General features: G+C 41.1%; 2 protein-coding genes across 3 annotated transcripts; one reads left to right on the top strand and one right to left on the bottom strand.

The window, feature by feature from the left end:
- Positions 1-1,413: 1,413 nt before the first annotated feature.
- eif2ak1 (eukaryotic translation initiation factor 2-alpha kinase 1) lies at positions 1,414-15,733 on the top strand. Of its 2 annotated transcripts, none has more exons than XM_080747834.1 (15): positions 1,414-1,818; positions 3,220-3,387; positions 3,991-4,124; positions 5,250-5,293; positions 5,392-5,491; positions 5,966-6,046; positions 6,143-6,236; positions 6,345-6,393; positions 7,135-7,528; positions 8,264-8,372; positions 9,465-9,571; positions 13,933-14,047; positions 14,211-14,290; positions 14,386-14,619; positions 15,448-15,733. In XM_080747834.1, exons 1-15 carry the CDS (start codon positions 1,632-1,634, stop codon positions 15,565-15,567), a joined length of 2,016 nt encoding a protein of 671 aa, XP_080603960.1. In that variant the 5' UTR covers positions 1,414-1,631; the 3' UTR covers positions 15,568-15,733. The 2 variants fall into 2 exon arrangements, with proteins under 2 accessions (XP_080603960.1, XP_080603961.1); XM_080747835.1 differs by lacking the exon at positions 1,414-1,818 and adding an exon at positions 2,838-2,964.
- On the bottom strand, positions 9,653-11,394 carry LOC308303810 (ankyrin repeat domain-containing protein 61-like). Its single transcript, XM_080748309.1, has 2 exons — positions 10,811-11,394; positions 9,653-10,328 (listed from the first exon to the last, which is right to left on the bottom strand). Exons 1-2 carry the CDS (start codon positions 11,024-11,026, stop codon positions 9,681-9,683), a joined length of 864 nt encoding a protein of 287 aa, XP_080604435.1. The 5' UTR covers positions 11,027-11,394; the 3' UTR covers positions 9,653-9,680.
- Positions 15,734-16,378: the final 645 nt, after the last annotated feature.

Genomic DNA, 16,378 nt, shown 5'->3' with positions numbered 1-16,378 from the left:
AAATCGCGTGAACGCCTGAAAGACGCACTGCTAAGTCTTCTTCTTCAAAGAGTTCAACGAAACAAAAGCTTAAAAAGCAGTTGTCAACAGTTGACACAGTGTTTAAAACGTGAATCGAGAGTTTTAGGCAGGAGAATGAAGCTTGCGACTGCTCTGTTCAACGGTCTAAACACTGAGTGAGTGAAAAGCACGCGCTGTTTGTTTATATAGCCGTGACGTCACGATGCTAGTTTGCCTGGCTAGCACGTTAGCTTACACATGTATTATCCCCTCAAAGTTTAAATCGAGATCACTGGATCAAGAATAACTGCCTAATGTCTGTTATTCTTGTGGTACATATTGTTGTTATCATTGAAAAGCCAACAAACAGACTCACCAGACATTTTAACGTGTGTTTTGTTGACTTCGACTTGACAGTTGGCTGCGGGACAAAAACCGGCCGCAAAGCATGCCGGGTAAACTCTTAAAGGGACATAGCCTATATAACTAACCTCGCCTCACCAGGCTTTCCCCTGAGAGAAAGCCTGGTCTTCGTTTACTAAACGGGCCGTTTGATCCGGTCGGGAGCGGAAGAGCTCCTACGTTTTTCTGTAGTCCAAAACGGACTACACTTTGGCCGGAAACAACGACCGGAAACAGTTTCAACCCAGTTTAGCGCATGCGCAAGTAGTTAGCGCATGCGCAAGTACGGGTTAAAACTGTTTCCGGTCATTGTTTCCGGCCAAAGTGTAGTCCGTTTTGGACTACAGAAAAACGTAGGAGCTCTTCCGCTCCCGACCGGATCAAAAGCCCGAAATTGGAAGCCAGCCCAGGCTACTATATAACTGTACCGACAGTCCGACACCTAACCGTTTTAAAAAGAATATTTTTGTGTGCACAATTTTGCACGTATATAAAGTATAACGGAATATACTAAACTAATAAAAAAAAAAGTCTAATACCGTTTATTATACATTTTTATGTTTTTATAATTATGTTTTTTTTATTGAATGTATCTATGGTTCAACTTTGTTTAAAGAAAAGCAGACCTAACTTCAGAAACTATGAATAAAAATACCTTTTCTTGAAAGAATAAATTAGACTAGCTGTTTATGCTCTATTTTGTAAAACATTTCAATGATTTCATCATCCGTCCCCCTGACCTACGCTGGGCCAATGCGGAGTAGAGAGTTAGGGATTATCTATAACCAACCACACTAAGAAATTACGTGTTGATATATTCCTTTTTCTATCATGGCTAAAATGGAAATCGTATATATAATGGACGCCGCACCACATTGTGTAAATTATAGATTTTAGTGCAAGTAAATTAAAGAATATATTCGTTGATATCCTAATGTACATGTTCATAATGTGAACAACATTGTCAGACGGTGCCTCTGCGTCTGTGCCTGTGAAACATGGCGGCGGACACTTGACTCGCAGTACATGTCTGGGCATTGGGCAAGCTGTTAACTTTTACTGTTATTTATATCACAGAATATCAAAATATAGAAACGCAAGAGGCATGATGACCAATCCTGGACAAAGCGTCCGGTGGACTTAGATAATGTACGTAGCTCTTGCGGTGTCGTTCGTTTGTTTAAAAAATAACTCCTTCGACTGGCGGCTTAACCACACAACGTAAAGCAATGTTCCGCTCCACCACAACATCAACAGCTGAAGAGTTCAGGTCAGAGGAATGTTCTAGTAGTGGTACTAGTATTAGTAAAGACCTCTTGATTCACCACAGCTTTAGAACGACCAGAAGACACGAGGCCAGTGTGTTCAGTTTGACAAGCGAAGAGGAGGAGGAGGAGGACGTTGTCCAATTTGACAGTAAGTACAGTAATGTAGTAACTACTATGATAGATAGGGGCATTACAGTGCAGTATGAGTATAGCAGCTTGTTGCTGTTTATATTATGGTTGACCCACTGACCATGAGTGACTTCACCTTCAACACTGTGTGGGTGGAGTCACTGACAATCTATTACCTTGACAGTAAATAGTAAATACAGTCCGAATATAACTGATCTGCAAGTTCACAAAGCATGCTGCAAGGCAATTTGAGGAGCATAGTATGTTGTAGATCTGGGACACTGGTGGTGCATGGAATTAGCAAACCCAGATTCAATAGTTTTCAAGAAACAGACCTTTTTAACACTTGACAACGCAAACATGATTGGCTTGAAGGTTAAAGGGATACAGTGTTGGGCAATATTACTTTACATATTACTTTTGCTTTACCAAAACAACAGTGAAAACAGGAGAGGGCAATGTGTTTCTGTACTGTTGTAGTGCTTGTGATGAATATCAGGAAGTACACTTCCTGTCAGCTACACAAGCAACGCAAATTGACTGAAAATGTCTTTTAATAGTTGAGGTCTTTCAAGATATGGATAAATCGTCAAAGGAGAATAGAATTAAATCCAGTATTTGTCAAACAACTGTCTCTTTCTAAGCCTCAAAAGAGCAATAGCACTGTAGCTGCACTCTAGTAACTAACTATGCAGCTACAGTGCTATTGTACAACTGTCTAGTTAGTCTCAATGATGAATAACTACTAGTACACTATTGTCTATTGTATACTGATACTCTGTGCTGTATTTTAAACACAAGCTCTGTATTCTGTTCTAGCTAAAATATCCACATCCTGGTTAACCTCAGTCCAAGTGTCAGAAAGTGTGTGTAAAAAAAAAAGTAGAAGTAGACCAGCCCCCTTTCCCCGTTTCTGGCACACTGCCCTGTCGCGTCATTTTAGGTGGAGAGGGCCTGTGTGTGTACTGGCCTTGGCAGATAAGCATTACCACTGAGCACTCCCCCATATGCATAAACAAGATGCTCTCCTAACATTCACCGCTGTGGAGGTGAATTGGAGGATCGTGTTCGATATTGCTCTGGGTTCTTTTATATTGCATAAAGAATCAAATGGACCTGTGTGGTAAACACATTGTTGAGTTGATAGTAGGAGCTATTGTTAAAGGTAAGTTAGGCTGTGTTTCATTGATTATATATAATATTCATAATCGTAACTTAAACACTTAGTTGATTGTTATTGTGTTATTATTATGTATGTTATTCCTAGAGTGTCGGGTGCTGTAAATGAAAACGTCATGATCAGAAAAAGGAGGAAACAAAAGTGGAAACAGCGGCCCAATCTATAATTATCTTTGACTTCGTCAAATTGATGTTTCCCTTTCCGGATATTCTCCTAATATTCTCCTTTTTGTGCTTTCAGCTACTGACATCGATGACAGCCGTGAGGTTCTGATGACGGGGCAGCAATACCCTTCCATCCAAGAATTTGCTTCGGCGATTCCCAACCAGCTTCTCCTGGGTTCTCTGCTAGAGCACCTGTGTGTCGTCTATGAGCGCGACCCGACGCGCTCGCATATGCTGTTCAAAGGTAACCCCCCAATGGACAGAAATTATCCTTATATGGTGTTGGTTGTCTAGAGATTAGTTGTTTTTTATGCTTTTTTATTGAATTGAATTGAATATTCTATTAGCCACAACGAACAAACAACATATTTACAGTAGTCACGCCCGGCACAGATACAGTTGGAACATCTTGCCCAACAGGAACATCCCAAATAAGGCCTTTTACAGTCTTTTTAACATCGGAAGCCAAGGACGCCACTCAGTTTCAAACATAGCAACAAAAACACAATAACATTCGTTGGATTTACAAAAAAATTAAAATACATTATATAAAGTGGGGGTGGGTGGTAAAAGAAGGGGGGGGTCTCACTTCTCGCCTGTGAGAAGTGCTGGCTACCTTCGCCTCTGAGATGTTATCACTCATGCTTCAAAGTATGTATTTTAATGCTGCCTTTATATTACATTGTCTATGTTCTATCATATAAATACATTATTCAGTTAAATGTGTGCTCTGAAATGCATGCTTAAAAAGAACATTTTATTCTCTAGTAGCAGATGGTTCCATACTGTTTTTTTGTTTTCTGTAATAAGCATTTATAGTGTTTGGTGCCCTCTCTCTCTTGAACAGCCATTGGCCAACGTTTAGCTGCCATGAACCTCCTCTCCCCTCTGGCCATCAGCGATGAGTTCAGCACCATCAGACTCCAACACAACAGGGCCTTCACAGAGCTGCTGCATGCAGCCAGCTCCTCATTGGTACAGGTAACTGGAGCCATAACTTATGTAGACACTGACAAAGACATTTTATCGTCATACCAGTTAGGCTAACCTTTTAAAGAACACAATAAAAACGTATGAATTGAACACATTTCCATCAGCTGGGATGAATTGCATAAATTGTGGAATTGGCATAAAACGTGGATTGTACTTCTATTTATGAGCAAATATCCTGATCAACAAAAATATTCAGCTTCAAGCTATTGTAACAATTATTTTGCAACATTAAGGAAGTTATATTGGCATGTTCTAGTTAGTATTACAGTTTGCACGAAAATGCAAAAAAATACACAAAGTCTCTCTCCTGGGGTAGTAGGATGGCTGCAGCAGGCAGTTTTAACTTCTCATTCAAGTTTTCTCCTACTTCTAATATCTATTGCAATACCATGTCTGGTATAAGAATTAATTAGAATTGACTTAATACCTTGAACAAGTATCTACTGTATTTGGCTTATTTTGGGTGAGTACTTACTGTATGTAGAAATCTGGCATGGGTGATAGAGGAAATAGAGGGGTTGGGTCAGATAGAGAGAGTTATCAAGTGACCTCCTCCCATCATCACAGCTGTTTCAATGATGCTTCTAGAATAGTCAACACAACAGTAAACAATTCGCTGTCCAATAGCTGCTAATGTCCGTCCTCCACACACACTCATAACTCTGGTCTCAGTGCCCACCTGCACTTCACTTGCCTAACTTATACTATATTGCATGATGGTAAAATCTCCTGTACACATGATCTAGAATTAATGAGTTGTGTTGTTGCTGATATGTTTATGTATTGTATGTGTTGATGAAACGAGTCCAAAGGACCACAATGAAAACAAATGCCCTAGGGCTGTATTAAACTCTTTAGGATAAATGTTTTAACTGTACTACTGTACTATTTCCCAAACATACTGATAAAGTTAGTATTCAATCAATCAATCAATGGTGAAATCAATGGTGTCGATATTGTTATTACAATTCAATCAGTGGTTTGCCTATTGTTATTACAATTATATTTCCCTGCGTTCCCTGCTTTCCCTGGTGATCATATTATGCTGTCAGAACTTATTTATGTGGTATAGACAGTAGACACAATGCTCATCTGACTCTCATTGTCTCATAGGATCCACAGCTTCTTGGCACAGACACTCAGGAGCTTACTTTAAGGTAAGTAGCACTAATTGTTTGTTTCTTTGCTCAATTACTGATTGATCTCGCTGAGGTTGTAAGGAATATACTATGAGATTCTCTTCTATTTCGCACAGACCCAAAGAAGGACTATTCCAAGCACAGACATCACGATATCTCAGCGAGTTTGAAGAGATATGTAGACTTGGGAAAGGATCCTATGGCAAGGTTTTCAAGGTATTTCATCCACTCCACTCCGTTCCTGCACATCCTTAAATTTCATGTCCAACCTGAGATTCGAACCCTGGTCCTCTGTGCAAGTGCTGAAGTCTCTGCCACTGAGCTAATTAGATCTCACCTGCTTACTCATGGGAGAAATTCAATTTGGGCATTCGGGCAATACCACTTGTCAACCGCTGCACTTGGTCACCAAATGCAGCACAGCAGTTAAGATACAGTTACAGCCAAGGGAAAGAAAAGTATTGTAGATAGGACCAACAGTGGTCCAACCTGATCACAGGATGATCTCATTATATGAGCAGGGAGACCAATTACAACCACAGCAGCTGTGCTAGTTATATTGTATTAAAATACATTGTATACTACAAATAGAAATACAATTTTATTCACCCCCAAAAAGTTATGGATTGCAGCTAATACTGAAACAAACTTTCCTTTTTACTTTTGACCACTGTCCGTTTATTTCTCTAGGTTACAAATAAGCTGGATGGCCAGGATTATGCTGTGAAGAAGATTCTCATTAAGAGTGTGTCCAGGCAGGACTGCATGAAGGTGGGATACTTGCTAGATTACTGGTGGATGTGAGTATCAGGTAATGATTGAAACGCACACGTCTACAGTGAATACATGTCTCTGTCTTGACTGCAGGTCCTCAGGGAGGTTAAGGTACTGTCCAGTTTACAGCACGTGAATGTGGTAGGCTATCACACTGCCTGGATGGAGCATGTTCAGCCTGCAGTATGTGAGTTACACCCGGGATTCCATTCATACATGTCTTGCTGAAATGGGTGACGATAATATGTTGCACTAAATTAGGCAAGCTTTAATTTGTGAACTGTTTCTGTTCCAGCCTCTCAGCCTGCCCTGCCATCACTGAAATCACCTACAACACAAGAAGGGTAAGATGACAATAATAATGTAATAATTAAGTCAAATAAATAAACAAAGTCTAGAATAAAATACAAAGCGTAGTTGGCTGCACCCTCCCCATGACCAATCAGTAATGATTATAATAATTTGGCCCGCACTCATTTGCGGTATTTATCACTGTATATTTGCATAATACAGTAAAATGTGGTATCTGCATTTAGCCCATCCTAAGTATCAGGAGCAGTAGTCGCTACACGGGCAGCACCTCGGGGATAACTTAGGGGGTTAAGTGTGTCATGTACCGTAGGTGTGGGCCGGGGAGTGAACTGATTCCCAGGCGGCCTTTCTAACCACTCAGCTACAGCCGCCCTGTACCCATTAGGGGTAGCAGTCAGCCAGTGACAGGGACTCTAAACTTTGGGAATTGACTTGACTAAACTGGGAGTAAAATTAAGAATGGAACAAAGATAAAGAAAAATAAAGATTCTTAAAGTTATTCTAGATAAAGTGGGGACTGCCCATAAGTCCTACATCTCATTAGTCAGAATTTAGTTAGGGTTAGGTTTAGGCATAGTTTTACTGAGGTTTGGGTTAGGTTTAGGCACAGGCATAGTTTTACTGAGGTTAGGTTTAGGTTTAGGCATAGTATTTTTCACCAGGTTAACATCACCAGATTCTGACTAATGGGATGTAGGAACAATGAGATTTCGGACCAATGCCATGGCACCAATAAAGTTTGTGTTAACTTGATGTTCATCTTACCTTCATAGCACTGATGAAAACCGTGACAGTAGTGGCTCTGGTTCCTCGATAGTCTTCCAAAACTCCAGTCACCCCGAGCCGGATGCTGCTATAGCCGCCAATGGAGCTCCAACAGAAACGGTCTCGATCAAAGCCTTAGTTTCAATCCCGGATCGGGGCCAGGTGGTGTGTCCCAAGACGATGCGTCGCATCCCAGAGCACTATGTCCCCTGTGCCTTCCTGGGCGAGCGGCAGAATGGACCAGTGGCACCCTCCTCCTGTCCCGCAGTGGACTGGGATGACTCGGACCCGTTGGATGAGGACTCCAGCGAGATGAGAGCGGAGCTGAACAACAACTCCTGCATTGGCATGGAGGGTCTGCAATGGCTGGATAAACATGCAGCTAGAAGGTCTTTCGGTGAGGTAGGCAGTCCACTGACTACATAGTAGAATAAGTGGTAATCTAACTCTGAGAGTAGATGTAATCAAAGTGACCATCCGGACTCGTAGGTCCATTGAGGACTTTACTGTTCATGAGACACATGAGACATACTCGATGTTTGCTTTGTCATGTTTTGTTTTAGTGTTCTATTTCATTTTACTTTGAAGAATATATTTAAATACCACCATCATTTTGAAAATATTACCCCTTTTGGTCGAGTCTTTGCATATAATCTGATGGATTATAATGTGAATTTATTTTCAACTATATCAATACACATACTATTGTCCATACAACAAAATACTAAGAGATGAATGTGATATTGTACTCACTCTAAACCCCCTTTTTTTTTTTTTTTTTTTTTTTTTTACACATACAAAGTATAGCAAAGATAGATTGTCTCCAAATTGGCAAAAACAGATACTAAAGTACAGTAACTAGCGTGCTTTCCAACACGGCAAATAAAATGCAAATGTTATTGGTTGATTTTGTTTTATGTGTGCAGGCCTTATTTCCACCCCTTATGTGCCTTACCCCTTAAATCTTTTGCCATTTACTGTTTTTAAATGGCAGCTTATAACCTGTCGATGTAGATCGTCTATTTGAAGTATTTTTAAATGTAAAGAATACAAAGAAGTTTAGGGATATGGGGTAAGTCACTGGTGAAAATAGGGCCCTATATGTCCATGTCCATCATCCATGATTAATGTGTGCAGGTCCAGTTCCATCTGATGCTCTACATCCAGATGCAGCTGTGTGAGCACTCGCTGAAAGACTGGATCTCAGAGAGGAACACCAGGGCCACAGACCAACTGGCCTCTAGATGTAAATATTCTGCAGCAACTCAATAACACATGCATGTACACCTAAACTATATACGTATAATATAGACCTGAAGACCAATCTATTGAATTGTGGCTTTATTGTGAACTTCTACTTGGTAGTTCTGGAAACGTACGCTCTCTAGCCGTACTTACATTACAAAGTACACCTCAGCCATGTTCAATCATCACTGTAAATATCAGTCTGCCAAACGGAAACACACACATCAGATAAGACAATAGATTGATCCCAGGACAGAGATTTCAGATGTCAGAGCAGCAGTAGCAGTAGGAGTGAAACACAGGAGAGGTACAGTTAAGAGAAGAGTCAATCACTAAACCAAGATAAATAAGAAAAGAAATACAAATAAAGATCCAAAACGATATAAGATAGGGGCGTCCGGTGGCCCTACTGGTCAAGGCGCATACCACATAGGCACTGCCACAAAGGCATGGTTGCCGCGGCGTCGCCGGTTAGATTCCCGATCCGGACGACGTCTACCGCATGTCACTCCCCATCTCTCTCCCCATTTCCTGTCAGTCTACTGGACCTCCCTTGGCCAATAAAGGCAAACCCCTTGGCCAATAAAGGCAACCCCCCCCCCCCATTCTTGTACTAGATATCTGCAACGAGCCTCTGGATGAGGTCTCTTTCTTTCTTTTTTGTCTTCCTTCTTTGTGCAGTCTATAAAGGAATATAAATATACAGTGAATATGTCATTGAATATTAAAACAAATATGTATATATATCACTACGTCTATTGCCACTGGATATGTGCAGTCTATCAAAAATAAGTATATGGATGGATGTAGTTAAATGTATAGAGTTTTATCAACAATGAGTATGTCTTCAGTGTGTAAAGACTAGTACTTCACAAAAGTGCGGCAATGTATTCAGAATTCAGATACATCTAAATAATGTTCAGAAAAGCTTTTTTGGTGGTAACCATTGTATAATCGTGATGCTGTGACGATAATGGAACAAATTCCTAAATGCATCACTGTCATGGCAATAACAACAGTATTAGGAATAGGAACATACTGGATGGAGTGTAATATTGTTTAATTATGGAATTAATCTTTTGTTTATTTTCAGGTCCCTATGGGGGTGTGGACCCAGACCACACTCTCGGCCTTCTGAGGAAAATACTGGAAGGGGTGGAATACATTCACTCCAGGGGGATCATGCATAGAGACTTGAAGGTAACGTGCTACTACTGCATGTCTGGTGAATTTAATGTAACCTGGCTGTGAGAGGTCACACAAGCTTATATTTATGTCCATATTGATGTCTTCGCCTGCGCAGTCAACTTCATGTTGATGCGGCGTATTCAGGTCTTGGCAGAGGACTGCCAAAGAAGTTACTGAAAGTGTTAGCATCCTCTGTCATAAAAGCGATGGGCTTAGTTTCCCAGCAGCTGAAGACAAAGTCATAGATCCTCCTTGGCAGGATTCTTCTCAGCTCCTCACTCTTGCCCCCGCCGTGGTTTAGATAGATGTGATTCCTGCATGCGTCCTGGAGGCTCCTGGGCTGCTGGCTCATGCTCAGCAGCTGGTCTCTCTGACTCGAGAACCGCGGCTGCCTCAGGGCGTACGGCAGCCGCTGGTCCCGGTTGTAGAAAGTGAGTGGGGCCGTCAGGCCGAGGAGCTTTGCGAGCAGAGAGCCGTTCCTCACGTTTGCCGCGTGGTCCAGGAACAGATACAGACAGCTGTCCCCCGCCGTGGTCAGCCTGTTGACGTCGGCGCCGTGCCTCAGCAGTGCGTCCACCAGCTCCTCCTTGGCCCAGCTGCAGGCCTCGTGCAGCGGCGTCCTGCCAGCATGGTTCACGGCGTCGACCACCGCCCCCTGCGCCACCAGCTCAGAGATGCAGCTCATGTCGGCGTCCAGCGTCCTGGTGCTCCGCGTGGTCGCCGCCATGACCGCTACGTGTAGCGGGGTGTTACCCGACGATTTCACAACCTGTAAAAACATTAACAAATCAAGGTGTTGATGTTATACAAAGAACATAACAGGATATCAAACTGAATTAATCCACAAAGCATTGTCTTGCATTGTGGGCTTTCTAGATTGGCTATTTGGGGCATGTAGAGGGTAAAAGGAGGGGGCCTAGTATGGACACCTTGGGGACTCTGGTTAGTTATGTATTCAGGCTTTAAGGTTTATGTGGTAAACTAGAAGCAAATGATAAAGCAAAACACAGCATGTCACAGTTTAATCCAGATGAGAAAAATATAAGTGTTACATGAAGTGTAACTACTATGCATTACTTTATGTAAGAGGTGTTTAGCACGCACACACTGTATCAACGCACGCACTGTATCAACTTACACACTGCCAAGTTACAATTTTAAAGCACTACATTTTACACAGGACTCACATGTCCAAACATACTGTAATAATACAAACGGATTGAAGGATCATGTGGGTCACGTGACACTAACCGCGTGAACGTCTGCTTGGAGCCTGATCAGGCTGGTTATGATGTCTCTGCAGAGGGTCCCAGAGGCCATGTGCAGGGCTGTCATCCCAGTGCTGTCCACTGCGTTGATCTCAGCACCGTAGCTGGCCAGGATGTGGATGGCGGGCAGAGCCGCATAGTGCACAGCCAGGTGGAGAGCTGTCTGAGAGCGCTGGCTCTTCACCTGAAATAAGATCATGAAGGAAGATTAGGCAAAGTACTGACAGAGATTGACAATGAATCTTGCATAATTGTTCTGTAATATTTTGAGTTTCCCATTGCCTGTATTTAATCTCTTGAATGCCAGCTTTTGATATTAAGAGTCGCTCTGGATTAAGAGCGTCTGCTAAATGCCTGAATTGTAAATTGGTATAGTGCTAATTCTTTGAAAAACTCAGTCCGATTGGGTCCGATACCGATCACTGATCAACTGGAATCAGTATCTGCCGATACCGATATTCCCGATCACAGCGTCAAATGAATCCATCAATTATTCTATTTATTGTGTTACTGTAGCATCATTTATATATATATACTGTATATTGTGGCTGTGTTTGGTGCTCAGAGACTCAGGGCTCTATTATGATCCAGGTCTTATACCTTATGCCTTAACTTCTTTGCCTTTTTTTACTATATAGACATATATTTTTTTATATTTCAAATAGCTGATCTGCAAGCTCACAACGTGCAGATGTAGATCAGCATTTGAAGTATTTAAAAATGTTTTTCAAAATAGTAAAAAAAGGCAAAGAAGTTAAGGCATAAGGCATAAGACCTGGATCATAATAGAGCCCATATGTCTCATAATCAGAGGAGGGTCGGGAGGTTTGCTGCCTTCATCCAGTAGACAGGAGGGTCTATCAACATCTGTGTTGATACTGTAGACACTGTGTTCTGTTGATGTGTGGACAACCCACCTGCTCATGCACAATGTCAGCTAAACTGACCTGCGCATTAATGTCGACCCCGTGGTCACAGAGGATGCGGAGGCAGGCCTCAGACCGCAGCTGCATGCTGTTCACAACAGCCTGGAACCTGGAGGACGACTTGGGCCAGGCGTTTTGGATACACGGCCAACTGATAATCGCCAGGTGCAGGGCATTGCGGCCGTAATTGTCCCTGTGAGCGGTAGAGAGATAAGGCGGTTGAAACACTATGCAAGTATCGGTGAAGAAACACTCAGCCATTTAGCTGGAATAAAGCCAGTGAAATGTGTGTCACTGTACTGGGAGACACCTTTCACAAGTTGGAATTAAAAGAAGTTTGTGTTGCAATGCTCCAAAGGGAACTATATTTACATCTCGGTGTAAGCAGTGCGTTGTTTGTCCCACATGTATATGTTCGTTATTTTAATCCTTTGTAATACTGGCACGTGTTAATCCATTTAGACCTGGAACGCGTCTGTGTCACATAACCACAATTTTTATACTTTGGCTATTCAAAAATAGCAGATATACAAGCTCACAGCGCGGCACCGAGTCCCGCGCTATGAGCTTGTAGGTCTGCTATTTTTGAAAAACCATGAATATTTGGGCTAATCTTTCAAAACAAACTTTTGCAACTCAAATCTTTGCTTCAACCTATTTTCAGGTGGGGATTGGGGATCCATGGCCAAATACATATGATTTTGGTAGTCCTTGTTTGAGAACCTGAAGATAGAAACATACATTTTACAAAAACCTTTGAAGGATTTAGAAGCCATTTAATACATCCGTGAATATATTTGTGTTTGTGTTTGCTGTAGCCACCTTAACTCGGGATCCGCCCCAGCTGACAGCAGGCACTTGATGCTCTTTACTCTTCTGTAACATGCAGCCAAATGAAGGGGAAGGATAGATGGCCCCTGAGGCAATGCAAGGCAAGACAGGACAGGACAGGTTGGATGGTAGTCAAATATTCAGAATATGTGTTTAACAGGAATAGTAAAACTGTTTGTTTGGCTCATGATACAAATAATTATTATAATAATGTTATTCTTTCAAATGGTAGTAATAGTAATAATAGTAAAATAGTTTTCTTAAACCTCACCGTCACACCAGAAGAAACATTATGAAATGTGAACAGTCAGCTTTCATGTACTGTATATCTATAGTTGGATGATATCTTGCGATATAGGCAACTTTGCTTCAATTCATTTGACACTGTCTTTAAAGATGTGAAATACGCTTTTCAATAGCAACATTTACAAGAACAAGAACACATTTTCCTTACCTGATGGACTACGTTAACAGATCCCACGCATCTTATTTTTATGATAAAATTGCTCCCATGCCTTTTTGATATGTTGTCAATGCGTCCCAGATCTTCTTCCATAATTGCAACGTAGAAATCATTGTCATAATAACATTGAATATGAGAGTCTTGGTAGTTGCTGTTGTCCAACATGATACTCATTGCAGATCCTCTGAATGTTTGGAGCTGCAGACTTTAAGCTGTGGTGTCAAAAGCTGGTCGTTCCTGTTTTCAACCTGAGCATGATTTACTGACATGAGTGGCAGTTGCATGCAAGAGGAAATGAAGAAATATACTTCACAGCTCAACCTGTTTTGGGTGTTTGGTGTTTTGAGGAACTTAAAGACTTTATCATCATGGTAATTTTGTCAATTTGATGCTGTGAACTGTGACATACCGGTACAGTCTTTCTGTTACAGCTGATAAATGTTCTGACTGCGTTTGGGGCGCATTATGGGAACTGATAAGTGATCGTGAGGGGCTGCCTGAGGTAGCTGAATTTAGACAGTAGTAACTGAGTCGTAGCTTTTGAGAAAAGATGTTATTAGTAGATATTTACTAACCTGTTTCTTGAGTGCTGGACAATGCCTTAAACATTTCCCAATTTTCCAACAAGTCTGTATTGATAACTTGTTACCATTCTCCATTTCTCAGAGGGAAAAATACATTGACATTGAAAAAGTAATTTGAGATGTTTTTTGTGTATTTAAATACTTATTGTGTAAGTATTTAATTTAATATTGTGTAATGTTGTGAGCTCACACACGCATCGCCTACTACCGCAAATGCCAAATAAGGTGCTCCATGTTATGTAGAATACATTTATTTCATGTTTATATACTTAAATGGATTTTGTTTTTGTCTTTTTCACAGCCAAGGAACATTTTCCTTCATGGACATGACTACCATGTTAGGATAGGAGACTTTGGCCTGGCCTGCAGGGATATAATAGTAGATGAATCATTGCCTTCTTCCCCCCATAACACTGGTACGAAAACGTTGTTGTATCCTATCCTTACACTACTTAAATCATCTCAGTAAATGCATAATTGACTTGTGTGACAGTTTGTGTATCCAGAAATGTATCTCCTGAAATCACCACTAGATGGTGCCACCCACATTTGTTTCACTGTTAATTTGTCATTTTACAGGCTCTTCACACACTACAGGTGTGGGAACGTTTGTGTATGCTGCTCCTGAACAACTACAGGGAACCCATTATGATTCCAAAGTAAGTATATTAAGTAAGCTCAACTGTCCTAACAGTAGTTTATGTCAAACTGTATTGAGTCTCGTCTTTACATTTTGTTCATGTTACTCTTCCAGTCAGATATGTACAGCATAGGAGTGGTAGCCTTTGAGCTTTTCCAGCCCTTTGGCACAGAGATGGAACGAGTACGGACCCTGGAGAATCTCCGAGAAGGGAAGATCCCAGATGCCTTCTGCCAGCGATGGCCAGTCCTGGCCAAGCACGTCACACAGCTCACAAGCAAAGACCCCCGTGTCCGCCCCGATGCCACCCAGCTCCTATGCAGTGAACTCTTCAGCAGTAAAGACATGGTATGGTTGGATAGCCTTTCTATAATATGGTTTTGTTGGAGTATCTTTTAGTCAGTGTGATTGCTTAAGCTTTTTATCTACTTTTGAATAAATGCCTTTCTGAATTAATATGTAACATACTATCCCAAATCTATGCAAAATTAAAGCAAGTTAAATGATAGTGATTTTTGTAAACAAAAAATATATAATAATGATAATAATAATGCATACTTAGTCTAAAATCCCTTCTAGCAGCAAACTGTAAATCGGAGGAAGGAGTGCTAGAGGAAAAGCCATGGGATCACCAAAATCAGTAGGGTTCATCCTCGTTTAGTGCATCAATTTCATGGCACTCTGCTTGTCCATTCGATTTGGAGGTATCTGAGCGTGGCACTAGAGAAAAAGCCATTGGGTCACAAAAATCTATTGGGCCGCCCTTCAGCGATACACCAGGATCGTAATACTGAAAATCACAATGTAAAAAGCATGTGGATCTCAGAAACAACATGGAAACAGCATGGCTCCTATACTGTATGAATCATAGACTAATGCTAACGTACTATAGTAAGTTTCAGCTCAGTCAGAGCCCCTTTGACTTTCATTATAGAATTAAAGTTAAATATTTTATATATTAAGTATCATCCATATTTGATAACAAAAGTATAGAGGTACTTCTGTGGCTTTTTGGCAGTGTACACAAGACATTTGCTGCTGATGGGTCAGTCCAGCAGTTTGAAATATTAGCTCCAGGCCCTCTTCTAGAATCTAGGAACGAGTGTCTAGCCATCTAGAGTCTAGATGTCTAGATTGCTGCAGAGCCATGCTGTAAAAAAAAATCTTCTCCTACAGGTCATCAATGGCTTGCAGAGGAGGGTGGAGGAACAGGAGGAAGAGCTCATTCAACTCCGGAGACAGATCAGTGAGCTTCAGAGTTCACAAAACAACGTTGAGAACTCGGATAGGACCTGACCATAACGTCAACCACTTAAGAGACTATCAAAACCCTGCATTATTCAACCTCTGTACCTTTTCAGAATTGCGCGACTTGGTGCCAGTTGTTGAATGTGTGTCTGTCTGTCTGAGTGAGTGAGTGAGTGAGTGAGTGTAAATATGTGTGTGTTCTCTATACCTGGAATGTGGCTGTGCAGCTTTTTAAGTTTATTGAACTGTACAATAAAACATATGTATCTGGTCATTTGACCAAACATCCACTTGTGGCATTTATAAAGCTTATCATGTGCCATTTGTGGCAATATGTAAAGTGTGAATTGAATAGATTTCAATTTTACAGATCACGTTGATTAAAATAAAACAAATAACAGATAAAAAGAAATGTAAAACCAAAGGCAAAATACTTATATATAAAACAATGTATGTTTTCAGCATGATTTTATGGATGAAATTACATAAATTACTCTTTATTGACCACGTAGGGGGAAATTCTGCAGACAGATGTCAAATTGTAATCAATATAGGGCAGGCTATATACAGTATATTTACCACATATACCTCAGTACTGTACAGTGTGAGACTGGTGATATGTTTAGAGATAAAGTTTCTAGCACACATACTGAGGATAGATTTGTAATGTCATTTATCGGCACAAGTAGTAGGCCTATGTGAGCAATGTGCATGCTAAAATGTACAGTAGAGAGCAGTGCAGAGCTCGAGGAGGGTGGCTTCAGGCCTAGGAAGTTGTTTAAAAGAACACCCCTGGGCACCCTGGGTCTGGTGTCAAAACAAGGGCCTGCACATGACACATGATTTATGATTATGAAAT

The sequence above is a fragment of the Nannobrachium achirus genome (genome assembly GCF_963921795.1).
Source record: "Nannobrachium achirus genome assembly, chromosome: 18".
In the NCBI taxonomy this organism is placed as follows: Eukaryota; Metazoa; Chordata; class Actinopteri; order Myctophiformes; family Myctophidae; genus Nannobrachium; species Nannobrachium achirus.
Note: the sequence above shows the minus strand (reverse complement) of the source record. Positions and strands in the feature narration are given on the sequence as shown.

What these genes read in the sequence shown, in the direction of transcription:
- eif2ak1 (XM_080747834.1), top strand. Translation starts at nt 1,632, where the DNA reads ATGTTCCGCTCCACCACAACATCAACAGCTGAAGAGTTCAGGTCAGAG. An exon ending in GCATGTTCAGCCTGCAGTAT is followed by an intron (nt 6,237 to 6,344) that starts GTGAGTTACACC and finishes TTTCTGTTCCAG; the next exon opens with CCTCTCAGCCTGCCCTGCCA. An exon ending in TCACCTACAACACAAGAAGG is followed by an intron (nt 6,394 to 7,134) that starts GTAAGATGACAA and finishes TTACCTTCATAG; the next exon opens with CACTGATGAAAACCGTGACA.
- LOC308303810 (XM_080748309.1), bottom strand. Translation starts at nt 11,026, where the DNA reads ATGATCTTATTTCAGGTGAAGAGCCAGCGCTCTCAGACAGCTCTCCAC. An exon ending in TCCAAGCAGACGTTCACGCG is followed by an intron (nt 10,329 to 10,810) that starts GTTAGTGTCACG and finishes ATGTTTTTACAG; the next exon opens with GTTGTGAAATCGTCGGGTAA.